The following is a 25915-nucleotide window of genomic DNA, read 5'->3' on the forward strand; positions in this document are numbered from 1 at the left end:
CGTTTAATTTCACTTCCTCTGAAAATCTTCCTTTAGCTTGTTCTTGAGTGGGTGTCTTTCAGTTCTTTTCAGTCTGGCTCTGATCACAATGTGACTGATTTTTCCTCATGAATCTCTAGATAATTCTGAGACAGGCAGTCCCGAGCGCAGGCTGGGCTGCCAAGGAACCCAGGAGCTGGACGGCTCGTCCCAGTGGCTGGCTGAGCAGAATGAGGCCGGTTCCGAGCATGCACTGGAGCAGGAAGCCAGCACTACAACCGCAAACGAAGCTGTTGGGACGAGAGGCAAAGAGCAAGAGAGAACTAAAATGCAGAGCAGTCCTCCCCAACAGCAACATGCGCTGCACCCACAGGTAGAGTTGGAGGTGAGGGGAATCCCAGTGCAAGGCCCTGTGTTTTGAGGCCGCTTACTGGATTACAGTTTTTCAAAGCACTGCAGTTCATCAGGGGTCTTCAGAATGAATTTTGACTGCCTTAATGAAGTATGTGGATGAGCATTATACCATAAAGAGCATCTGTGAGAGTCAGAACAAGGGACGCTCTTCTGATGCTCTACCTAGACAAGCTCCCCAGACCCGTTAGGTTCCTTTCTAGCATTAAGGCCACTATAATAATTTTCTACCCTCATTTGTCTCCTCTTGTTCATTTCAGACTGCATCGGACAGAATGACAGGCAGTAACCCAGTGTCACCAGCCTCCTCGGGCTCACCTGCCTCAACTGGCAGCATCTCGCCACCACATCTCACCCACGACTCCTCGCTGGACAGTCACCCAGGCTTTGATGTTCCCAAGACACAGAACAGAGCCCTTGTGCCGCCCGGGATGTACACCTCCCCGGACCCTGCAAGCATGTGGGACAAGACACACGCAGAGATTGCTGAGCAGGCCAAGCATGTAAGCTACACAGGGTCCAGGGATCATTTGGCCCCTTCTGCCCTCTTGAGTTGGGCATAAACATTACACAATCTACATGAACATTCTGTGCAGTTGGTCCTTCCAAGCTGCAGTTCACAGGGATAGTGTGTTTTGGGCTAACTGACTTGGGGGATGTATTTCAGGAGGCAGAGATTGAAAACCGCATTGCAGAAATGAAGAAGGAAGGGTTCTGGTCCATGAAACGGCTGTCAAAGGTGCCTGAGCCAGTCCGGCCCAAAGTGCATTGGGATTATCTTTGCGAGGAGATGCAGTGGCTCTCTGCTGACTTTGCCCAAGAGCGCCGATGGAAGAGGGGTGTTGCGAGGAAGGTGAGTTTGATGGAAACAGCTGCCACTCTCCAAACATTTAACCCATCTCTTTCAGTTTTCACACATGCATTCTAATCTCTGGGTTTAAGGGCATTTCATAATCATGCAATTTTGTAACACCCTAGGCTTGTAGCTTGTGCTGTTGCAGAAAAGCAGTATAATATGTGTGTCCCTAGAGGGTTTCCATCCACTTTAGTGAAGTGGAACTAGCTCTTCCCTATGACCCAGATTTAGGAAGAACTGTTTAGAGCCGTGGAAATCTGTGAAGACTTGTGATTATTAACATGGTCCTTCTTTCCATTGTTGCTTGCAGGTGGTGCGCATGGTGATCAGACACCACGAAGAGCAGAAGCAAAAAGAAGAACGAGCCAAACGGGAGGAGCAGGCCAAGTTGCGCCGTATTGCCTCATCCATCGCCAAAGAGGTCAAGCAATTCTGGAGCAACGTAGAGAAGGTACATGAGGCACCTGTCTGGCATCATGAAAGCAGCATGCAGGCCTTGCTGGCATAGCTATACTCTGAATACAAGAGCCACACCTTGAGCCAAGTGTCTGGAGCTGGTTGCCTCTACTCTGCCTAATCAAAAATACTGTGGATTCATCCATAGAAGGGTTGAGTGAATTTCTTGCCTTCACAGTTTGTTGGTGGAATTTCTCTCATTCATAGGTCAGGCATCCCCAAACTGCGGCCCTCCAGATATTTTGGCCTACAACTCCCATGATCCCTAGCTAACAGGACCAGTGGTCAGGGATGATGGGAATTGTAGTCCAAAACATCTGGAGGGCTGAAGTTTGGGGATGCCTGATATAGGTATACATACAGTGTGTGTGTGTGTGTGTGTGTACACACACACACACACACACACACACACACAGGCCCGGCTCGCCCATTGACTCCAGTGGCGCAATGCACCATGGCGCCTGGGCGATCAGGGGGCCGCTGAGGGGCGCCCCAGCAAGTGCGGGAGCTTTGCGGCGGCTTCCCTTTTTCCTCCACCAGCCATGCCGGGAGAGCAGGGAGGTAAGCGAGCGGAACAGGGGCACTAGGACCCTGTTCCGCTCTGCAGCGCCATGGTCATCCCTCACCCCGGCGCTGCGTTTCATTGGTAGAGGCAACGCCACATGGCAGCACCTCTACCAATGAAACGCAGCGCCCTGTTGGCGGGAAGAAACCCTGACGGCCGCATCCTGCACTCACCCAGCTGCGTCTCTGGCCGGCGCGCGGAGCTCGGCAGGCGGGCCACGGAAATGGCCCGCGACACTCGGAGGCGGCCCGGCCGCGAGCAGCTCCTGTCGTGCCTCAGCAGCACCTCTTTTTCCCGGGTTGCTTATCCAGCGGCCTCCGGCACAGCGCAGCCCCGCTGTGAGGTGCGGGGGCCACCGTGAAACTCCTGCCACCCGGCACACCAGGTAAGAGTTTTCCTTCTTTTCTTTTTTTTAAGAGTGGGGGGGCGCGCGGTCAAGGGATCCCTGTACCAGGGCGCCCGAGGACCTTAAGACGGCCCTGCACACACATATGAATGATTTCATTTAGACAAAATACATAAAGTATAACAAACATAGAATTTCAAACACATAAATCATGCAGTTAGTTGGAGGTTTTCTCTATTATATAAATTATATATGTCCACTCTCATTCGTTCTTCACTTCTGTATTCATATTAAAAAGCTGAGGCAAATTATACTCTTGTTTATTCTCCTACAGCAGTGAAATGAATTGTTCTGCTCTGTCTCAAAGCATCAGTTGCTTTTATTACTTGTAATTGGAGTTACTGTTCCAAATAACTAAATTGGGGTTTCTTGCTTTTACCTGAATAACAAAGTGCTTTTTAGTAGCTTTGAAAAATTGCAAGGTTAAAGTTGCAGAGAAAAGAGTGGCACTGTGTGCACAGGGCTAGTGAAGACTTAAGAGGAGATAGTAGCTCTTTGCCCACGTTGCCTTTAACTCAAGAGCAAGTTCTAGCACAGCAGGTTCTGTGGGAATAAACTTGGAGACTTCCCTCTAAAATTCTTTTTCCTCAGGTTGTGCAATTCAAGCAGCAATCACGTCTGGAGGAGAAACGGAAAAAAGCCTTGGACCTGCAGCTAGACTTCATAGTGGGCCAGACAGAGAAATACTCGGACCTACTGACCCAGAGCCTCAATGAGACCTTTCCAGTACCCAGCAAGACCGGTGGCTCCCATGCGGGCTCTACTGCCTCTAGCCCACCACCCCCCAGTCACCTCACTGAGGTTGAAGGTCAGAAACTTAAAAGTCTCAACCCTTTTCTCTGAAACTGCCCAGCCCCAGCCCATCCAGGGCTAGCTCAACACGGGTACCCCTATATGGCTTACATCCTGTGAATGTAATTGCAGGGGGGGAACTTCCGTGCCCTTCCCTACTCCTGCCCAACCAAACATGGTAGAATTGTAATGTGTGCTTCTTTTGAGGAGAGACTGTGTAAGCCCCAAGGAGTTGTGTCTGACCACTCCCCTCTTCCTTCTCTGGCAGATGGGGATTTTCAACCCCATGAGGAGTCGGATGATGAGGAGACTATCGAAGTAGAAGAGCAGCAGGAAGGGAATGATTCAGAGACTCAGCAACGGGAGATTGAGTTGCTAAAGCAGGAGAGTGAACTGCCCCTGGAAGAGCTGCTGCAGTCACTGCCACCCCAAATTTTGGAGAACTCCTTCAGTGTGCCCCCTTGTGCCTCTAGTTCTGAAAATGAAGAGGAGGAGGGTGACAGTGAAGAGGAAGAGGAGCAGGAGGAAAAACAGACTTCCAAGAAGTTAAAGGTGTGCTGCTGGTTTATGGGCAAGTCTTGAGTTCAGATGTGTAGGGAACTTTACTTAGAACATGCAGCTACAGAATTCTGACCATCATGCAGTCACACTTTGATGGGCATCACTAGCAGGTAGGAAAGGGACACAGAGTCAGGCAAGGGATCAGGCTGGGCCTGGACAGACAAGGGCCTAGCTGTAGAAAGCAGGAAAGATTAAGCTAGTTGAGGATACTTGTTGCCAAATTTCTGTCCTGCTTTCTGTGACATGCACACGCACTGCTAAAGGTTTGAAAGCCCTTTCTCATATTTGGCAGGAGAAGCCAAAGCCCGTTACTCAGAGGAATAAAAAACCCTGGAAGCCCGATGAAGAGGATGAGGAGTTCACTGCCAATGAGGAGGAAGGTGAGCCTGTTATTTTGGGTCTGCGGTTGACTGAGCACGTTGGAAACTTGAGGCAGGGACCAGTGCTGGAATTCTTTTAACACAGGGCATCCTTCCTCTTGTAGCTGAAGATGAAGAGGAAACAATAGATGCAGAAGAAAAGCTGGAAGGAGATGTGGATCATAGCCAGGAGCTGAATGAGCTGGCCAAGGAAGGTTCGGAGACAGATGGTGGCTGGGGTGGCAAATGGGGGTCAGGATTTTCATTCTCTGGGCCCTGAACACTATTCGCTTTATTACTAAATTGTGTTTCCGAATGTCTGCTAGGTCTGTGAACCATCGTTCCCAGAATTTCTGCTCTTAAAGGGACGTAGGGCCAGGGTAAGCACCTGCCCCAACTCAGTATTGTATTTCTTGGAGTACTCCCTACCCCCAAGTGTTTCCAGTTGCCCTGGAACCTGTAATCTGACTTAGTAGACCAACCTTACTTGTTGGTGAACTGAGTTGGGCCTATATTGGTTGCACTACGCCTATTTCCATTTCTTTCCACAACCATGGGAAGATAAAGCAGTATTGTCAACGTAAGTCTAAAAGGGGCTGATTTGAACTGATGGGCAAGGTTTGGTGAGCTCGGAAAGGATAAGTCATTGAACCCAAAACCTAGGCTGGGGTTTCCAAGATGGAGCCCCCTGTTCTAATTTGTAACTGGGTTACAGAACCAGAGGGCCACTTCAACACCAACAGGATGTGATCAGAGATCCGAGAAGAGAACTATCTATCTTAGTGTTTGGGCATAATCTTGTGCTTTCTTTCCCTGTGGCAGGTGAGCTGCCCATGGATGAGTTGCTGCAGAAATACGCTGGCGCCTATACCTCAGACTTTGAAATGGAGGAGTCAGACACTTCATCCGAGGCCTCGGAGCCCAGCACTTCTGAGTATGAGGAAGAGTCAGAGGAAGAAGACAGCAGTAGCCAGTCAGGTATAAAGAAAGGGAATGGGTCTTGTAACTTTGGAAAGTAATTGAATCTTGTATGTAATTACAGTGGTACCTTGGTTCTCAAACTTAATCCGTTCCAGAAGTCTGTTCCAAAACCAAGGTGCGCTTTCCCATAGAAAGTAACGCAAAATGGATTAATCCGTTCCAGACTTTTAAAAACAACCTCTAAAACAGCAATTTAACATGAATTTTACTATCTTACGAGACCATTGATCCATATGAAAGCAGTAAACAATGTATTGTACTATAAAATAAATAAGACAGTATTGTAGATGATAAAAATTAAAATATTTTTTTTCTTACCTGCACTGATGATAGTCATTGTTTGGATGGGGGGCTTTTATCCATTTCCGCAGTCACACAGTCAGTAGCTGAACTGGGATCCACACAGTCACAGAAACAAATTAACTGAAAAAACCTCAAAACAAAAAACGCAAAATAAATAGCAAAAACAAAAGCACCAAATATAAGCTCCAAATATCACCTCAGAACACTGCAATCGGAAAGGGAAGGCTTGAATTACAATGGGGGGATGCAAATTAGCAGCGCAACAGGAAACATAGGGGGACTCAAAATGGAGCATGTTCGGCTTCCAGAAAAAAGTTTGAAAACCGAAACACTTACTTGTGGTTTTGTAGCATTCAGGTTCTAAGTTCGTGAACTAAGCTGTTCGAAAACCGAGGTAATATTATCTCCTCTTTGTAGCTGAAGGTATTCTTAGCAGGTTTCCTCAAGTATTTGCCTCAGTCTTGGGATCAGATTTTGTTTTTGAAGAAATGTTTGTCCCAAAACAACTTAACATGCTGCATTTGTCTTGATGGAATTTGTGGCACATAACAAATGATTTCTTGTATAGAGCAATGTAGTTTGTAAGGCACTGATTTGAAGATGATAGCAATAAGTTGCCCAGCTGCTTTTTGTCCTGACATTGCTAATTCTTTCAGATTCCACAGAAGAGGTGGGGAGTGAGCAGGATGAAAGTGAAGAGCAGGATGCCATGGAAGGTGCGGAGGAAGAAGCTTCTGTGAGCCAGGAGGAGGACTTTGGTGTTGAGTATCTCCTGAAGCAGGATGAGGATCGTGGTGGTGAGGGAGACAATGACTCGACTCCAGCCCCAGGGCCCAAGAAGGAGATCACAGACATAGCAGCTGCAGCGGAGAGCCTGCAACCCAAAGGTTATACCTTGGATACTACGCAGGTGAGTCAGAGGGAATCTGCAGGGGGTTGCAGTGGAATAAAGCAGGCAAATTATATTGCCCTTCTCCCATGTAGGTTAAGACGCCTATTCCCTATCTGTTGCGTGGGACACTGCGAGAATACCAACACATTGGTCTGGACTGGTTGGTCACCATGTATGAGAAGAAACTCAATGGTATTCTGGCGGATGAGATGGGGCTTGGCAAAACAATCCAGACGATCTCGCTGCTGGCGCATCTGGCCTGCGAAAAGGGTGGGTCAGGGACTTTGAGAAGAGAATGGAGGGTGAGAATGGGCTTCTTGCTAGAAGCAGTAGATGGCATCTTAAACCTTCTAAGATGTGGAGTAAAAATTCATGCTCTCAGTGCTTTTAGTGGTCACTGTTCCCTTTGGCAACCTGGCTTTAACAGCTCCATTCTGGGGACAAATGGGCTATGGAGAGCAAGCTCTGGAGGGGAGAGAGCTGGATTTGCTCAGGGGAGGGCATGTGGCTGAGGAGTGAGGCACAGAGGCAGCCTTGGTCTCCAGAGTCATTGAAGCTTCTCTGCTGTGCTTGTGTGCTCTTGTAGGCAGCTGGGGCCCCCACCTGATTATCGTTCCCACCAGCGTGATACTGAACTGGGAGATGGAGATCAAGCGCTGGTGCCCCAGTTTCAAGATCCTCACCTACTACGGGGCACAGAAGGAGCGTAAGCTAAAACGGCAGGTGAGGGAACTCAAGCTTTGCAGCTGGGACCTAAGATGGGTTTTGTGTCTCACAATGTAAATGGTTTTAAATCTCCAGTTAAGCATAAAAGGTGTCTTTGTGGTTGAAAAAAATGTAATGTTGGGTATCATTTTCCTCCAGGAAACATTCTGACTTCTATGGGTCCTTTGATAAAATATTTAAAAGATTTCCCTCCCCCACCATCTGGTTCTAAGTAAATCGAAAAGGGTGGTTAGTCTACAAAGTGAGAAACTAGACTATTACCATTATTTTGGGTAGCATGTATGGTGCTAAATTAGGTTTGGTGGTCACACTGTGCTAATGAGAGATCTGTTTTAAGGAAACTGAGATGATGCTTGTAGGTAATTGTAATGCAGTCTCTGATCCATATGTAGCTTGCAATAGAAGACATATAGCTAGCATAATTTCCCAAAAGCACAGAAAGAAAGTATTGAAATAGTATGTGTCATATGAGTCCAGGGGATAGAGATTACCTCATGTTGTTAAACGACGCACAAGTTGTACTCCGGAATTGATTTGTGTTTGTATGTAACCATATTTATGTGTGTCTATTCATTTTGGGGGGAAACCAGTTGGTGAAACATGGGCAAATCATGCTATAGTATTTTTGTGCTGGCACACAAGGAATATGAAGCCCACCTCTATAGCTCAGTTGGTAGAACAGGAGACTCCTAACCTTAGGGTCATGGATTCAAGCCCCCTGTTGGACAAAAGATTCCTGCACTGCAAGGGGTTGGACTAGATGACCCTTGTGGTCCCTTCCAATTGTACTTTTCTATGGTTCTCTGAATAAGACATGTTGGTGGCTGAATTCTTTGGTACTTCAGGAAACATAAGGTAGGGAAACCTTAAGTAGAGATATTAAAGAGTTTTAGTTAGTTTTAGTCTCCAAATTACTTGATAATAGTCTGGAATGTATTTAAGGCTGAAATAAGGGGTTCTTAGATCAGTATTGTTCTTAAATAAGTAGTGCAGGACCCTCTATAGACTCTTTGCTTAAATCATTTTTGTTTATCCAAGCCAATTCAGACATGTAGAATGTTTCATGTGTTTTATCTCTTTTGAATGTTTTTAAAAATCTGTTTCTAACTGCTTTCTATCAATATTTTTAATGTGTTTTTTATCTTTGTGAAATGCTTAGAAGTTTTTTTTTGCAATCAAGTGGTATATAAATTTTGTTAAATAAATATCAAAATAAGAAACTCAGGGCTGGAAGTTCCCTGCCGCAGGTCTACAGCTATTGAGCTTGGTGCCTCTTGCGTTATTGGTCACAATTGTAAGCCTTCCCTGTTTGTACTCAGGGTTGGACCAAGCCCAATGCCTTTCATATCTGCATCACCTCATACAAGCTGGTACTGCAGGACCACCAGGCCTTTCGACGCAAGAATTGGAAGTATCTGATCTTGGATGAGGCTCAGAACATTAAGAACTTCAAGTCTCAGCGTTGGCAGTCTCTGCTAAACTTCAACAGGTGAGGGTTGTGTGTGGTGGTGGGCTTGAGATCGGGGCGCAGGGTGGGGGAAAGCCTCCCTCTCAGAGGTTCTCACTGTCCTGTCCTATTCCTGTTCCAGTCAGAGACGGCTTCTGCTGACCGGAACTCCTCTCCAGAACAGCCTGATGGAGTTGTGGTCCCTCATGCACTTCCTGATGCCCCATGTCTTCCAGTCCCACCGCGAGTTTAAGGAGTGGTTTTCCAACCCACTGACGGGCATGATTGAGGGCAGTCAGGAGTACAATGAGAACCTGGTGAAGAGGCTACACAAGGTGAGCAGGGTGGGGGTGAGGGTACAGAGAGCAGCTGGCGTGGTTGGAAGGCAAATGGGAATTGATTCTCTCCACCTCCCCAGGTGCTGCGGCCCTTCTTGCTGCGGAGAGTGAAAGTGGATGTAGAGAAGCAAATGCCAAAGAAATACGAACATGTCATCAAGTGTCGGCTTTCCAAGCGCCAGCGTTATCTCTACGATGATTTCATGGCCCAGGCTACGTAAGTACAGAAAGCTAGTTGAGGGCAGGGAGGGAGGGGGTGCTGCACTAGGGATTGCTTGGCTCTCAGAGGGCTGGGGGGCAGCAGCTCTGGAGGATGAGCCCAGTGTTTTATTCTTTGGCTTTGGTTACTCAATGCTGGACAAGCCATCCTTTATTATGCCATTCCTCTTTAACATCAGCAGCTGTTATTCTGATGCTTGGCACCTCTGAATCTGGCTCACCCTGTGCCTGGTTTCTCTTTTAGCACCAAGGAGACATTGGCAACGGGACACTTCATGAGCGTCATCAACATCCTGATGCAGCTCCGCAAGGTCTGCAACCACCCCAACCTCTTTGACCCACGGCCAATCCACTCGCCATTTATCACAGAAGGCATCTGCTTCAACACAGCTTCCCTCATCCTCCATGCCCTTGATAACGACCCTTTCAAGGCAAGTTTGTTCTCTCTTTGCTGCTTTAGTAGAAGAGGGAGATGCTCCAGGTTGGGCGAGAGATCATTTGTCTTTGGGGCAAGAAGGGGTATGTGTATGTGTAACCAGACCCTATTGGGATGGTGCTTATTTCCTGCATATGGGCCTTGCTTTTTACAGCATGCAGACTTGGGCATTTTCGATCTGATCAACTTGGAGGGCCGTGTGTCCCGTTATGAGACAGACACATTCCTGCCCAAGTGGAAGGTGACAAGGAAACTGATTGAGGAGATTGCTGAGTCCCCAGACCCTCCTCCCAGACCCAAGCCTGTCAAGATGAAAGTTAACAGGTACCTGTGATTCTTCTCATTCTCAATAGTGGGCAGCTTCCAGAAGTGGTTTGATGATGATGATGATGATGATGATGATGATGATGATGATGATGATATTTATTTATATGCCACCCATCTGGCTGGGTTGCTCCAGTCACTCTGGGCTGCTTCCAATAAATTATAAAACTACAGCAAAACATCAAACATTAAAACTGCCTTTGTTTTTTGCTGTCCAAAGTCTGCACACCCCATAACGTTGCTGCTAGTATTAGAAAAGCACCATTAAGCGTTTTATCCTGGCCTTGGATTTGTCGATGCTGGAGAATGCAGGAAGCCTTCTAGCATGGAGAAGAGGCTGACATCAGGTTTTGCCTCTTCTCAGCTGCACGGCAGAATACGGACTAATTGCAAAGCCCTCACCTTAGTGACTTCCCAGGATCCTGACTCGGAATATTCCCTTAGCTAAGGCAGAGAAAGTAAAGTAGTTGTGCTTGAGATTCGCCTAATAGGGGTTCCGTTGTAGAGAACACAGATTTTGTGAGAAGAGGATTTCCAGTGTGTTAGTTCTAAATCGGACTCTCTACCCACAGGATGCTTCAGCCAGTGCCCAAGCCGGAGAACCGAACTGTGGTGCTGGTGAACAGCCCTCGTCCCACAACTCCTCTGCAAAAGCCCATCGCCCCTGTCCTTCCAGAGACACTGACGCCTGCTCTGGCCCCCATCCAACACCCGGGCCCAGTCTTGTCAGGACCAGTGCAGCCCCCCACACTCCCTGTTGCGGTCTCTCTCCCCATGCCCATCCCTTTGCCCTCCTCACCAGTGACCATGTCAATACCAGTGCCTCCTTCCATCAGACCACAGACCCAGACTCTAGTGCCTACACTGAGCCAGAACAACACAGCTGCTGCTCTGCTGCAAGGCCAGGCCTCTACTCCGCAGGGTAAGATTCAGAGATCCCAAAGCAGTGGTAACGGGGAGGGGGGAAAGGGGGCTGGGAGCTAATTCACTTTCTCAATTGAGCCCTGGCATCTCAAGTTCTTCTCTACAGTGATGTACTAAGACGTTTTACTGCCTGAAATGTATCTACCTCTCTGGCATACAAGTATTCTGTATTGGGGTGTCAAATCTCACTCACTCTAAAAACAAAAGGTTTTTTTTAAAGCTAGTAGCACGTGAATTGCAGGGGGGAATGTGCCCATTTTGTGTGTTGGAACAATTTCAATCCTGTATCTGAATGCGAGAGAAGAGGGTATTGCTTGGAAGGATTAGTAAAGGCAGAGATAGGGTGAGAAAAGTTTTCTTTTACGTCACTGGGAACAAAGCAATGTCTTCTTTTCTTTTCTTTTTCTTTTTAAATGAGACCAGGGCTAGAGCAGGAGACACTACAAATCTGTAATCTTTTCCTCTTTCTCCACAGTCCTACCTGTGGCGATCACTGCAGCTCAGCTGGTCCCAAATGCTCCCCGACCCCTCCTCCAGCCATCTCCTATTCCTCCCATCACCACAGCATCTTTCTCACTGAAACCTGGTGCACTGCCAGCCCCTGTGGGGCAGCAGCAGCCCATGAACACCTTAGCCACCACGTCCTTGGGGCAGCAGCAGCCAATCAACACCCAGCCCATCAGCACCTTGGGTGTCCCTCCCATGGGGCAGCCACCTTTGCCCATCAGCACCTTGGGTGTGTCCTCTGTGGGGCAGCCGCCACCGCCCATCAGCACCTTGGGTGTTTCCCCCATTGGACAGCAGCTGCCACCCACCAACACTTTGAGTCCAGCTGCTACAGCCCAGCAGTCAACCAGCACCATGGGCACAGGCACCATAGGAGGCGTGATGAAGCCCATGAACATCCATTCTGCTGTGTCCGCCTTGCCAGGCTACAACTTCGCAACTGCTGGAGGCCTTCAGCAAAGGCTTCTGCTGTCCCCGGATATGCAGGCACGGTTGCCCTGTAAGTATGGAGAGACCGCTGGGAAGGAGGCAGCACGGTATGATCATCTCCCAAGCCTAACCTGTATCTTCTTTCACTGCAGCGGGCGAAGTGGTAAGCATCGGGCAGCTTGCCTCACTGGCCAACCGGCCGCTGCAGAGTGCTCCAGGGAGCAAACCCCTCACCTTCCAAATCCAAGGCAACAAGCTTACCTTGACGGGTACACAGGTCCGGCAGGTCACTATGCCTCAGCCAGCCCGACAGCTGCCAAGTAGGTAAACCCCCCAGCTCCCCACCATCCCAACCTCACTTTTCTCCTCTGTGTCCTGTCAGAGCCTGATGGGCAGCTCTGCACAGTGTGTCGGTTGCTAGACTACTGTGCTACTGGAGATAGTTGGTAGGGCGGGCGGGCTCCAGTATCACTTCATTGAGCCTTCCATAATGATTGTCTTTGGGGGAGGGTTCTGCTCTCTTGACTGGCTTGTTTTCCATGTGCCGGGGTCTCCATGGGAGAGCTTTCCACTTGCCCTCTGACGCGGCTTGCTTCTGCAGCAGATAATCTGTTCCACTCCCATTGCCTGAGTCCTCCTTTGAAACGGCGCTGAAAAATTTTCCTCATAGATCTGGATGCAAAATAAAAACCTTGCAATATGAATATGCAGAGAAGTAGTAATACCAGAATTGGTAGGAAATGGGTACAGTGGAAGAAATATTTTTTATCAGAGCAGTCCCTCTAAGCTCCTGATGCCTCTTTGTGGGGCATCCGGTGACCCGAGGGATACAGGAAACTCCAGAGCCTTTCCTGACATAGAGGTCCACTGTTTCTATGGTGGGATCTCTGCAGGAGGGCTTACACATGCACTGGGAAGTTTGACCACCATCTGCAGGCAAGGCAGGTAGCTGAGTAGTTAATGGTCTCTCCCTCCTGTCCCATCTAGGGAATGTAGTTCACCTGGTGTCGGCCGGGGGGCAGCACCACATCATCAGCCAGCCAGCACAGGTTGCTTTGATCCAGGCCATGGCTCAGCAGGCTGGGCAGGCCCCAGTTGGGGTGCAGGCTGTGCCAGGCCACCAGCCTCCCACCATCCTGCCTGTCCCAGTTACCAGCACAGCTGCAGCAGCTGTGGCTTCCACAGCAACTATCAGCGTCCCCATTGCTGCCACCCAAGGTCAGTCAGTATCTGGATTCCTGGGGGTTGCCCTCCCGCTCTTGGAAGGCAATGTGGTTTTGTGGGTTGAGGGCCTGGGTGACTTTGCCTTTGGGTCAGTAAACCTTCCTTCTGTGTCCCCAACAGCATATTGTTCTCATCCTCCCTCGTATGGCATCTGTTGCTCCACCCTGGCCGCCTTCCACTTCCCTTTCCTTCTGCCCTGCTCCCTACATTGGTCCAACCCTCCATCACCCAAGCATTCTCTGAATTGCCATGTCCTTGTCCTATATTGAGGCTTCTCCTTCAGCACCGGCATAAAATAAATGTCTGGTAGGAATAATTAGAAATGGCACAGCTCTGTTTGAGAGCCGCAGTGTAGCCTCTCTCTTTGCTGTTGCCCCCACAGTGCCCTCATCAGCAGTGAACAGCTCCGGTGTGGTGAAGATTGTTGTGCGTCAGGCTCCTCGAGATGGCCTGTTGACCCCTTCCCCTGGCCCGCAGCAGCCATCTCTGCGCCCTGCTACAGCAACAACTGCTGCCACACTGCCTGGTCTCCCAGCGGCCCTCATGGCCCAACGAGCCCCGCTCCCCATGACTCCTGTGCCGCCTGTCAGGTTGCCCGCTCAGCCACTGGTGCCAGTTAGGGTGCCCACACCAGCTCCCCTGCAGGGCCTTGTGAGACCCATGCTGCGAATGGTACAGGCGCCAAGCCCCAGCCTGGAGCAACAGCTGGGTAAGCATGTTTCCCAGCACCTTGTGTAGCGATTCGTGCATCTTAGACAACTGTGGGGTTGGGAAGAGTTCCTCACCATCTTGGGAGTCAGCATCAGCTCTGGAAATGGTGGAAATGATAATGTGAAATGCCAAAGCACCATCTTCTAGTAGAGTTTAGTTTCTTCTCTTTTCCCCAGCAGCCCTTCTGATTCCCCTTCTGTCCCCCCCTTTTTTCAGTTGCAGCTGCCACACCCCCGATAGCGACTTCGTTTGCGGTCACTCCAGCGGCCACCGTCACTGTTGCCGCCAACACCTCCCCAGCTATGACTTCCCAGATGGCCTCGAGCGCAGTGCCCAAGGAGGAGCCAGAGATGTTAACACTGCGTTCCACCACCCCAACACCGCCCCCGCCCCCTTCTGTCCTGGCCCCACGGCCAAGGCGGCAGCCGCCTCCCCCACCTCGCTCACCCTTCTATCTGGTGAGTTTCTGCCGGAGGCCTTGGGGGGGGATCGAGGAGTGGGGTGGCCTAGAGGCTGTTATTGCCCTGGCCTCTGTTCTCTCTGACTGGCTCCGTTCTCTCTGGCCTGCAGGAATCACTTGAAGAGAAGCGGAAGAAGCAGAAGGAAGAGCGCCTCGACCGGCTCTTCCGCCTCAACGAGCAACACTGCAACCTTGTGCCAATTTACGGCACTGAGGTGCTACACTTTTGCACTCTTTTCCCCCCTGCTCCCCCTCTCTGGAGGGAGGAAGAGGAGGAAGAGGAGCCAGCAGCAGCACCAGCCCAGGAAGTAGAGCCCAAGGGCTGCAGAGGGGGTAGCTATGCACACTGTTATGCAGCACAAGTGCAAAGGGACCCCCATCGCCTCGAGACTCACTGGCAGCGGGCAGACACCTTGGCCCAGGCTATCTTGAAGCCGCAGCAGCGAATTGAGGAACTGACAGACATTATAGAGAGGTAGCATCTTTTTGTGGGGAGGTAAACCTTTTATGGGGGGTGGCAGCAAAACAGAGAGAGGGGGGGTATGAAGATGTAAAAAAATGTAAAAGAGATTTTTCTGTACGCAACCACTGCTGCAAGAATGTTGATTGCAATGAACTGGAATGGGGAGAGGGTTCCAACAAAACTAGATTGGCAGAATAAATTACTAGAATACGCCGAAATGGCACAAATGACAAACAGGCTGAGAGGCAATACAAAGCAGAGCTTTATTCAAAAACAGGACACGTTCAAGAAACATTTAGAAAAATACAATAGTGGGGTGGCATCTATGGCAGCATTGGAATGATTTCCGTGTAAAATAACAACAACTAACGAGAATGGGTACGAAAAGGTATAAGAAACTATGAGATAACATAAAAAGAACAAAGTAATAATTCTAAGTGCAACTGATAGCAGAAATGGTAACTACACTGTGTGGTGACAGGAAGTCTTATGTATCTTAGTAAGAAGCTATGGTGAAATGGACTGTATAAGATTGAACAGATTTTTATTTGTATACTGGGCATACAGTGATACCTCTACTTACGAATTTAATGCGTTCCGAACGTACATTTGTAAGTCAAAAAAAATTGTAAGCCGAATCCCATAGGAATGCATTGGGAGAAAAAATTCGTAAGTCAAAGCAACCCTATCTAAATCGCATCCAAGATGGCGGACGGAGCTCCGTTCGTAAGTAGAAAAATTCGTAAGTAGAGGTACCATTGTACTTGGATATACCATATATAAGAATGTTTTGTTATTAAATCTTAATTTCAATAAAGCATATAAAACTTTTTTAAAAAAAGTTCTTGGGAGCTGCAGCTTGAAGGCTACGAGAGAACCCAAGAGTCCTGCTCCCTGCTCTCCAGAGGTGCCATGGTATCCCCCTTGTTGTCCTCAGCCATCCTTTCTCTCTCTGCAGGTTCATCTTTGTTATGCCTCCTGTGGAGGCTCCTGCTATCACCATGCATACCTCTCACCCGCCCCCATCACTCCTGCTCCAGCAGGCTGTCTTCAAAGAGACCCTGAGACAGGAGCTCTCGCCCCGTGCAAGCGGCCTGCACCGTATCATCTGCAACATGCGGACTCAGTTCCCAGACCTCCGCCTCATCCAATATGACTGTGGTACGTGTAGCTGGGTAGGGCCTGCATGCTGCTAGTTGGGAGCCAGGGCAATGTGGAGTGCTCTGCATTAAAGCTGGTAGGGTGAACTGTGTCCAGTTATCCTGCTGGGCACTCTTTGCCCTTTGCTCAGTTTTTCTTTCTGGCCCTTTCCCCCCTTCCAGGGAAACTGCAGACTCTGGATGTTCTGCTGCGGCAGCTCAAGACTGGTGCCCACCGGGTCCTCATCTTCACTCAGATGACTCGCATGTTGGACGTGCTGGAGCAGTTTCTCAATTATCATGGACATATCTACCTGCGGCTGGATGGTAGCACCCGTGTGGAGCAGCGGCAGGTAGGCAGTAACAGCCTGTGGCCACTTACAAAGTGCTCAGAGAACTCCTGAGGTCCTGGCTGCTTTGAGAAATGGGTCTGTCAAATCCAAAAAAATCAAAACATTAAACTCCAGGAGAATGCTAGTCTGCATTTGGGGCAAATGAAAGGAAGCTCATTCATGGCCTTTTGCCATCTGATAGAGAACAAAGGGGATGCTCAGTGTGTTTTGTGTGTGTCTTTTTGTTTTTTATTATTTTAGTCTGTAAGCTGCCTTAATGATTATTATGGTATATCAAAAGGTGGATAAAAGAAATTGCTGTGGCGGGGGATTGTACAAAGATTGCAAAGGTTCAAACCTGAAATTGCCAGATTTGGGTACTACTGTCTACATTATGCCCCAGAATTATGTCATTATTGGCAAGGAGCAATGGGATGGCAGGAGGAAGTGCTTGGGCAAATATGGATTACAGAGAGAGCAGGGACAGGGTGGCATGAGAAAAGAAAGTCATGCACATCAAGGAATCTCCATATTCTTTATGTAGAGTCTTTTTGAGTAATTCGAGAGATAGAAGCTGGCTTTTATGATTGCAGAATTAAGGGAATTATTGTATACTGGTCTGGCTTCCTTACAGTTCTGGCTATTTACACTTTCCAAAGCTCAAAAATAAAACCAGGAGTTTGGGTTTTGGATTTTTTCCCTCTTTGGCTCCAGATTTTTCTCTAATCCTGGCAGGCACTGATGGAGCGCTTCAATGCAGACAAGCGCATCTTCTGTTTCATCTTGTCAACGCGCAGTGGTGGTGTGGGAGTGAACCTGACAGGTGCTGACACTGTGGTGTTCTATGACAGTGACTGGAACCCCACCATGGATGCCCAGGCCCAAGATCGCTGCCACCGTATCGGGCAGACACGTGATGTTCACATCTACAGGTTAGCTGGGCTCCTTGTGCCGCTGGCATAGAAAGCTGCCTCCGAGGATTTGGGCAGGCTGCTTGGACTTGTGAAACCGACCACCTGTCTCCTTGATCCTTGCCCATCCTGGCTTATAAAAACGAGTGGGAAGAGCTGGGCTATGGGCTCTGCGGGGTGGTAAATGCTTCCCTCTGTGAGGGAGCTTTCCCAGACCCCACTGAAAGAGGCAGTTCATCTTTGGACCCAGCCAATATGGCCAACCATTGCCCAGTCTCAAATCTTCCATTCTTGGGCAAGGTGATTGAGCGGGTGGTTGCTAACAACTCAAAGCATGCCTGGAGGATGTGGGCCGTTTGGATCCCTTCCAATTGGGATTCAAGCCTCATCATGAAGGGAGCCCTGTTTAGGGAAGTTTTTGAGGACTGATGTTTTTATTATGTTTTTAGATACGTTGTAAGCAGCCCAGAGTGGCTAGGGAAACCCAGCCAGATGTGTGGGGTATAAATAATAAAATTATTATAATATTATTATTGTGCCCAGTCAGTCAATATTATCTTCATTGACTAGCTGTGGTTCTTCAGGGTTTCCCAGAGATATTTCCCAGCCTTACCCTGAGACAGCAGGGACCAAACCTTGGACCTTTTTGCATATGAAACGTGTGTTTTAGGAAGTGATAGACTTCCATACTACTTTTAGAAGACACCTGAAGGCAGCCCTGTATAGGGAATTTCTGGATATTTGTTTTATTATGCTTTTATATTTGTTGGAAGCTGCCCAGAGTGGCTAGGGCAACCCGGTCGGATGGGCAGGGTACAATTGTTGTTTATTTAGCCATTGCAGAGACTGCAGGACAGACTTCCTGAAAGAGACTTGTAATAGGGTGGCATAGTAACATATCAACTTGGGAAATTATAATATCATCGTGCATTTATTTTAGTAATGCAACTTATTGTTTGTTTGTTTTTTGATTTTTACAAATGCTTTCTTTTGGAAATTCCACAGTAATAAGACAAATAGTTAAAATAATACAAAAATAAAAATAAACATTGCTATAACATTTCATTAATTACATTCCATTTATAATTGACCCCCCCTAATGACAAATAATTACAATTACAACAAATAAAGGCTTGACATATCTTGCTTTGCATGTCATGCATCTGTCTCATATATTGGTTTCACCTTTTAAGTTGCATTACTGAAATAAATGCACTTTTCAATGATATTCTAGTTTTCCGAGTTTCACCTGTAGAAGCTGTACACACTAGCAGTAACTTGAATGTTGACTCTCTGGTGCTCTGTACAGGTTGATCAGTGAAAGGACAGTGGAGGAAAATATCCTGAAGAAGGCCAATCAGAAGAGGATGCTTGGAGATATGGCTATTGAGGGTGGCAACTTCACAACAGCCTATTTCAAACAGGTGACCACACAGATCTGTCAAGACCTGCCTGCAGAAATCTGCTTTGTATAGCCTTTCAGACAGTTGGCTTTGCAGTGCCACTGTTTTGATGCTGAGCCTCATGAAGAGTTCCTTAACACTTGTATTATCCCGAGACATCCTTGGGAGTAGCCGTGTTGGTCTGCTGCAAGAACGGCAAAACAAGAAGCTCATGGCATTTTACAGACAAATTAGTTTGTTGCAACTGGTTTCTGACGTGTATGCAGAGAATGAGGAGCTCACTTCTGTAAGGTCTGTTTGTAATGTGTTTCTTTCTGTGCTCCTCAGCAAACAATACGTGAGCTGTTTGACATGCCCCTAGATGAGCCAGCCAAGAAAGAAGGGGAGGCCTCAGCTATAGCACAGGAGGATGAAGAGGACCCCATGGCCACCAAGCAGACACAGATTCTGGAGCAGGTAAGCTTTCAGCTTTCATATTGAAGATAAAAGTGGTGGCCCTCCAACAAAGAGAGTCCTAATTTATATCTGTGTGGCTATCTCTGACTCACAGGCACTGTGCAAGGCAGAAGACCCTGAAGACATCCGGGCAGCTACCCAGGCCAAAGCAGAGCAAGTGGCTGAGCTGGCAGAGTTCAATGAGAACATTCCTTTGGACACAGAAGATAGGCCTAGCAGGGAAGAAGAGGAGGAGATGTCTAAGGCTGAGCAGGAGATTGCCTCACTGGTGGAACAGGTACACAGTCTCTTGGTGCCCCTTAGAAAGTGCCAGTGCTTATCTGCTTTTAGCCTAAATTAGATAGGGATGGAATAGTGGTTCTGTTCCTTCATGGTGTGTGCATGTTTGAGGCTTCCTTAATCAGACTGTCTACTAGTGCTGTCTACTCTGATTGGCAGCAATTCTCCAAGATCTCAAGCAGAGATTTTTTATTTTTTTAAACTGGAGATAATGGAATTTGAGTCATGAAGAACACATACTCTACCATTGAACTATAGGCCCTCCTTTTCCAAAATCATTTTAGAAGCTTCAGTTCCTATTCCATCTCCCTCCCACCCCTCCGCTGCAGCCACCCTGATAACCTGGCTCTCCACGTTTCCCCCTATTCTGACTGACTTGGCCTGCAGTTTCCCTCAGATACCCCTCTGAACTTCCTTTTCCCTTTGCAGCTCACCCCTATTGAACGTTACGCCATGAACTTCCTGGAGGCATCTCTAGAGGACATCAGTCGGGAGGAGCTGAAGCAGGCAGAGGTAAATTCCCTACCCCTGACTTGAAGCACCCCCTGCATAGTATCTTGTTGGGCAAGCACAGCTGGAGGGATGCTCTGTGACCGATTGGTTGCATCTGCCAATTTGAAGTTGGTCAGGTCCTCAGTTGGATGGCAACTTTTTAGAGACAAATGCACAGCAATCTTTCATGGTCATGACACCAAGGCTCAGAAACTTGTAGGAGGAGCTTCTGTGGATTGTTATTAGAAGTTATGGTGTTGTGTACTCAGTCTTATAAGGGAAGAAGATGGCTCAGGCCTCTTGGAGTCTTACTCTCTCTAGTGCCACTGAATGGACCAAGCCTGGTTGGCATCACTTGTTAAATCAGTAGTAGTTCCCCTTTAGCTGTTTATTAAGCTCCCTTCTCTGTTGTCCTTAGGAACAAGTAGAAGCTGCCCGCAAAGATATTGACCAGGCAAAGGATGAGGTAGTCTTCAAGCTGCCAGAGGATGAGGATGAGAGCTATCTTGTTGAGGAAGGCACCAGCAAGAAGAGTAAGAAGTCCAAGGGTTCAAGCCGCACAGCCTCAGAGAGGACAGGCACCCGCATGAGTGAAAGGCTGCGTAGCACCCGCCTCCTGCTGCGGGATGGGGAGAGTGGAGATGGGGAATCCCCCCAGACAAGACTACCCAATCTCCGGCATTCCCACACGGTGACGGATGAGGAAGACAATAGCCTGCCCCAAGTAGCTCAACACACGCGAGGGGCTGCTGTGCGGAGGGAGTTGGTGCGGGAGGAGAAGCCTGTCCAGGCTGCCCTGCACTCCCGCAGAACTTTGGCCCGCCGAGAGGAGCCCTGGACTAAGGCCCCAGTGACTGGGGAGAAGGTGCCGAAAACAACTCCCCACAGGACTGAGGTTTCTGCTTCTGGTGACAGGGTTTTGAGAAATAATCCCCACAGGACAGAGACCTTGTCTGCTGCGGAGACGTTGCTACCAGTTACTCCACAGAAGGCAGATTCAGGGGCTGCAGGTGACAGGATGCTAAAAGGCACCTCTCCGAGGACAGAAACCCAGCCTGCTGGTGATAAGTTGCCACAAAGTGGCCCCCAGAGAATAGAAACTGGCTTGGATAAGGAGGTGAGGCCAGACTTGCAGAAGCATGAGAAACCCTGTGAGTTAGATAAACTCCCATCCAACCCTCCTAGGTTAGAAGTACCAATAAATGAGGCACAACTCCTCCAGCTTCCTTCTCAGGCACTTGATGGAGAGGTGGCCAGCTTAAAAACAGTTTTAAAAGAGCAGGAAGAGAAAGCAAGTGCCCAGCTCAATCCATCAGCCCCTGAACCCCATGTTCCCATGAATGTCCCAAATGTGGAAGTACCAGTGTTCCAGGCACAAGATGTGCTAGTGGCTGAGGAGAAGTTGTTGAGTACACAGTCACCACCTGGCACTCAGAAGGTTGTCCTTGAGGTTCCAGCAACTAAAGAGAAGGCACCAAGCACAGTGAGTCTCCTTGCCACTGTGGAGCTACCTAATGAGAAACAACCCGAGGCTGTTTGTGAGGTAGACTTACCATTGAGGGAGCAAAAGGAGAGCCTGCCAAGGTCAGAGGAAGAAGCAGACATGAGCACTTCTTGCAGTACTGCGGTACAAGAGTCACTGAACTCTGTATTTGAGGCACGCAGGCCTGAGGTTGTTGAAGGGGCAGCACCCTCTGATGGTCCTGATGGAACAGCATCTAAGACACTCACCTCTAGAAGCTCAGAGGCCACCCCCATGGAGTCCGTAGTTAGTGCATCATCCAGGTTGGAGAGTGAGACCCCCAAGATTGAGGTGCCTGTGGTTCCTTCCGTGGACCACACCATGCCAGCTGCTAGCTCCCTTGTTCAACTGGAAGCTCTGCCTTGTGTCAAGGAGCCAAATGGTTTGGAGCAGGCTCCCAGAGCAGAAGACTTGCCATGTCCCACTTCAAGCATCCTAGATGAGCCAGAGTCTAAGATCGCACCTGGAGAGACTGTATTGCCAACACCAGAGGTCTCAAGCAGTGAAAGCAAGAGCCCCAAGGAGTCACACAAGCAGGATCAAGGGGTTGTTGGGAAGAAGCTTCATGGGGAGGAGCACCAAAACAAAGAGGCTGAAATTCAGGCCACCTGCCTGCCAGCTGTCTCCTCACAGGCAAGTCCATCAGATAGTGCTGTCTGCTCAGAAGCGCCATCTGCAGATGAGAGTCTGTCGTTGATTAAAACCCCTCGCCGTCGAACCAGTGCGGACGTGCAGATCCGGCAGAGCTGTCAGGACCAAGATGGCCCTGCTGCAAAAGTTTTGCGCAAGCTGCCAGGGCGGCTGGTCACAGTGGTGGAGGAGAAAAAACTGATTCGGCGTCGCCGTAATCGTGTGCGCAAGTTGGATACTGCCAACAGCACCGTGGTGAGTCCCAGCAACAGCTCAGATCAGAGCGTGTTGGAGCCAGAGCCCTCCTCCCCTTCTGGCAAAGAGCTGCCACTGCTGCGAGACTTGCCTGCCCGTCGGAGAATTGAGCTGGAGAGCCGGGCAGCAGCTAAGGAGAGAGATGGCGGCCTAAGAGGAGAGGCACACACTAGCCCTTCTGCTGAGCCTTTGAAACGCAAGCGAGGGCGTCCCCCCAAGAACAAGTCCTCTGAGCAGCAGAGTCCAGGGCTGCTGCAGCCCCTCCCGGAGCTTGGCCAGGAGACCACCCCCCAGAGTCGGATCCCAGAGAAGAAGGTGCCCGAGACCCAGCCCCAGAGCAAGACCTCTGAGAAGAAGGTGCCTGAGACCCAGCCCCAAAGCAAGACCTCCGAGAAGAAGGTGCCCGAGACCCAGCCCCAAAGCAAGACCTCTGAGAAGAAGGTGCCCGAGACCCAGCCCCAAAGCAAGACCTCCGAGAAGAAGGTGCCTGAGACCCAGCCCCAAAGCAAGACCTCCGAGAAGAAGGTGCCCGAGACCCAGCCCCAAAGCAAGACCTCCGAGAAGAAGGTGCCCGAGACCCAGCCCCAAAGCAAGACCTCCGAGAAGAAGGTGCCCAAGACCCAGCCCCAAAGCAAGACCTCCGAGAAGAAGGTGCCCAAGACCCAGTTCAAAAGTAAGGTGCTAGACAAGAAGGTGCCCCAAACGACTTCACCCAAGACCAAGTCTCCCAAGGGTAAAACGGAGAGTAGTGAGAACAACTCTCCTGTCGAAAAGCGACGCCGTGGCCGCCCCCCCAAGATACGGGAGGCCCCCATTGTGTCTCCAAAGCCTTCTCATTCTGAAGTTCTGCCAGCCTCCTCTGCAAAGCCTCTGGTCACAGAGCTACTCCCTAAGGTGCAGGAGCAGCGGGACAAGTCCCCTAAGCCCACCCCTGTGGCAGAAGCAATACCTAAGATTCATGAATCGCTGGACTTGCATCCCAATCCCAAAACAACGTCTATCTCAAAAGTGTCCCCCAAGGCGCGGAACCGAATGCCTGTGCATCCCAAACCCACCTCAATTTCTAAACCAGCTCCTAAGGCACGAGAACTGTTGGCCGCTCCCCCCAAGCCTGTTTCCAAATTCTCCACAGAAGCGTGTGAGCCCCTTCCTACTCCCCCTAGAGCTGTCTCTTCAGCAGAAGCCTCCCCAGAGATTCAAGCACTGCCTTCTCTGCCCCGACCGCCACAAACACCGCCACAAGCTGCCCTCGGTTCCACAACTTCCGAGTCTCCGCCCAAGCGGAAGAGGGGTCGGCCCCCAAAGAACCCACCTTCCCCTCGTGTGGAGGCCGCGCCAACTCCCACCTCACCATCTGACCACGAGATCTCCACCGAGAAGAAGGAGACCCCGGCTCCCCCTGTCCGCAAGCGGCGACGGAGGAGGAGAAAGGATGAACTGGGCCCGTCGTTGCCAGGCATCAGTCAGAGCTCCTCAGAGGGCGAGGACTCCCGGCCACTCACCAGGCTGGCTCTGCTCAAACGCGAGGAAAAGCCAGAGTCTTGTGGCGAGGGCTTAGCGCAGCCCTCCCCAAAGCAGGCGCTCCCTGAGGGCGCTTCGTCTGCAGAGAGCAGCACTTGGGAGCAGCCTCCTGGGGACACCCCCGCCCGCTCCACCCGCCTCCGGCCCGGCAGCCTCCTCCCACCACTGGAGCGTGAGACTCAGCGACGGAAACGCCGCTGCTTCCTGAAGGGCAGCCGGGTGAGCAACAGCGGCCAGTCACCCCCTCCCCAGGCCACCTCGGAGCAAGAGGGTGGGGAGTCCGGGTCCTCCTCGGAGTCAAGCAGCAACAAGTGCTCCCAACAGCCCAAGCGCCAGTGCTATGAGTCGGGTGGTGGGCGGGGCAGGGGGCGGGGGCGGGGTTGGTGCACTGGGAGCCCAGCTGACCGGATTCTCCGTAGCGCAGCCAAGCCCAGTGAAGGCACCCGGCCGGCTTCCTCCCCCATCCCCACCAGGAAAACGGGCCCTGCTTCCGTGCCCACCTCAGCGGGGGGAGGCTCTGGGGTGCTATCTCCCTCCTGCACTCCTTCTCCAGCCGCCCCGGTTACCTCTTCACTAAGTAACAGAGGCCGCAAGCCCAAGACGTGACCGCAGCGCGAGAAGTTCTGCCGTCACTTCTCTCTCTGTGTGGGGGGGGGGTCAATGGCCAGCTCTTCCTCGCACATACTGTAAGCAGTTTTAGCCCCCTGCCCCGACCCACCCATTGCTCTCGATCCTCCTGTTATCATGGAGGGCAGCCGATGGGGCTCACCTGTCCCCACACAGCTCCCTGCATTCCAGACTTGACTGTTAAGAGTACTACTTGAAAGAGTAGGAGGAGGAGGGCAGCAGGTGTGGCTGCTCCCTCCCGGATGCTTTGTCTCAGAGCAGGGCGAGGGACACTCCTGCAGAAGTTGGCTAGCTCTGGATGTGTAGCTCAGCTGCTCCCTCGCAGGGGAAGTGACGGAGCCAACACTGTTCCCAATTAATTCTGCTACTTGCTGATCATGGAGTGAGGGAGGGCAGCTCCATAGAGGTGTGGCCCCCTGAGTTGACGCTTCAGGGCTCCCGCTGCTACTGAATGGCCCCCGCAAAGTTCAGTACCACTTTGGGATGCCTCCGTTCAGCCTTCCGTTAGGCGCTTGCATCCTTTTTAAAATAAAAATCAAATTTTGGGGCTCTGCATCCTTGCCCTCTGCCCCTTCCCCTTAAGAAACCCGCAGGGGATGCCCTCCTGATTTATAACACAATTAGCTCTTACTTTTTTAATGGCTCTGGGTTGGTTTTTAAATGACAGTGACCAAATGCTGGGTCCCCTTCTCTGGCTTTCCCTTTTGATTGTCGCCCTGTTTATTCCGTTCACAGCTTAGGGCCCTCTTGAGGCACAAGGAGGTGGCAGAGTTGACTCCTTGAAAAGGGGAAGGTTGTGCCCTCATGTTTTGCATTGCCACCAGGAGAGATGGTCTTATTTTTAATGATGTATATTGCAGCCTCACTGCTCCGAGGACTCTGTGGGCTTCTGAGTTGGATCAAATCCCTCTTCCCTTCCCCGCCTCTCTGTGTACAGCTCTCATTGTAAAATAGGTTCTTTTGAACATAATCTATGCAAAGGTTATTTTGTATAGGGGAGCACAACGTTCCCTCCCCTCCCCCACCGCAGTGGGATTGAGGGGTGGCAGTAGTTCTCTGGTTTGGGGGAAGGGGGTGCAGTTGGGGTGGAGGGGGAGGTGTTCCCATGGAGCTGTCTTTCCTACTGAAGCATGTTCAGAACTTGTACAGAAGACCGATGTAATCTTTCTTCAGAATAATGCTATGAATAAAGTGTTAAAAAAAGAAAAACCAACAGCACACCAAATGGGTCTGTAGAGTCTTTTTTTATATATAAAGAAGACACTTCATGCTTCCTTTTCTGATTCTTTCAGTCTTCTTGGAGCAGGGATGGGGTACCTGTGGACCTCCCAATCTCGGCCTACAGTTTCCATCATACCTGACTCTTGAGCACCCTGACTAGGGCTGATAGGAGCTGGAGTCCAGGAACTTCTGGTGCCCCACCAGTGCCATAGAACAGAGCTTTCCAAACTCTGTGTCGCAACACATTAGTGTGTCGGCTGCAGTGTGCGGATGTGTCGTCTGAATGCTTCTGGGGCTGGAAAGGGGTTAGTTTAACCTCCGGTTTGCTAATAAAACTGAATTAATGTGTCGCGAAATA

The 25915-nt window shown here is 49.9% G+C and overlaps 1 protein-coding gene across 1 annotated transcript; it reads left to right on the top strand.

The window, feature by feature from the left end:
• Window positions 1-166: 166 nt before the first annotated feature.
• SRCAP (Snf2 related CREBBP activator protein) lies at window positions 167-25417 on the top strand. Its single transcript, XM_035135224.2, has 31 exons — window positions 167-364; window positions 651-893; window positions 1058-1243; window positions 1557-1697; window positions 3265-3481; window positions 3734-4017; window positions 4319-4406; window positions 4511-4600; window positions 5208-5363; window positions 6326-6579; window positions 6654-6831; window positions 7148-7284; window positions 8607-8776; window positions 8877-9069; window positions 9153-9289; window positions 9536-9722; window positions 9882-10051; window positions 10624-10973; window positions 11451-11981; window positions 12064-12231; window positions 13518-13844; window positions 14063-14304; window positions 14417-14781; window positions 15728-15930; window positions 16092-16261; window positions 16976-17172; window positions 18461-18575; window positions 18882-19010; window positions 19105-19287; window positions 19719-19802; window positions 20200-25417. The coding sequence occupies exons 1-31, from the start codon at window positions 308-310 to the stop codon at window positions 24313-24315; spliced, it is 10068 nt and encodes a 3355-aa protein (XP_034991115.2). The 5' UTR covers window positions 167-307; the 3' UTR covers window positions 24316-25417.
• Window positions 25418-25915: the final 498 nt, after the last annotated feature.

The sequence above is a fragment of the Zootoca vivipara genome, chromosome 13 (genome assembly GCF_963506605.1).
Source record: "Zootoca vivipara chromosome 13, rZooViv1.1, whole genome shotgun sequence".
NCBI lineage: Eukaryota > Metazoa > Chordata > Lepidosauria > Squamata > Lacertidae > Zootoca > Zootoca vivipara.

What these genes read in the sequence shown, in the direction of transcription:
- SRCAP (XM_035135224.2), top strand. Translation starts at nt 308, where the DNA reads ATGCAGAGCAGTCCTCCCCAACAGCAACATGCGCTGCACCCACAGGTA. An exon ending in TTGCTGAGCAGGCCAAGCAT is followed by an intron (nt 894 to 1,057) that starts GTAAGCTACACA and finishes GATGTATTTCAG; the next exon opens with GAGGCAGAGATTGAAAACCG. An exon ending in GCCAGCCCGACAGCTGCCAA is followed by an intron (nt 12,232 to 13,517) that starts GTAGGTAAACCC and finishes TTGCCCCCACAG; the next exon opens with TGCCCTCATCAGCAGTGAAC.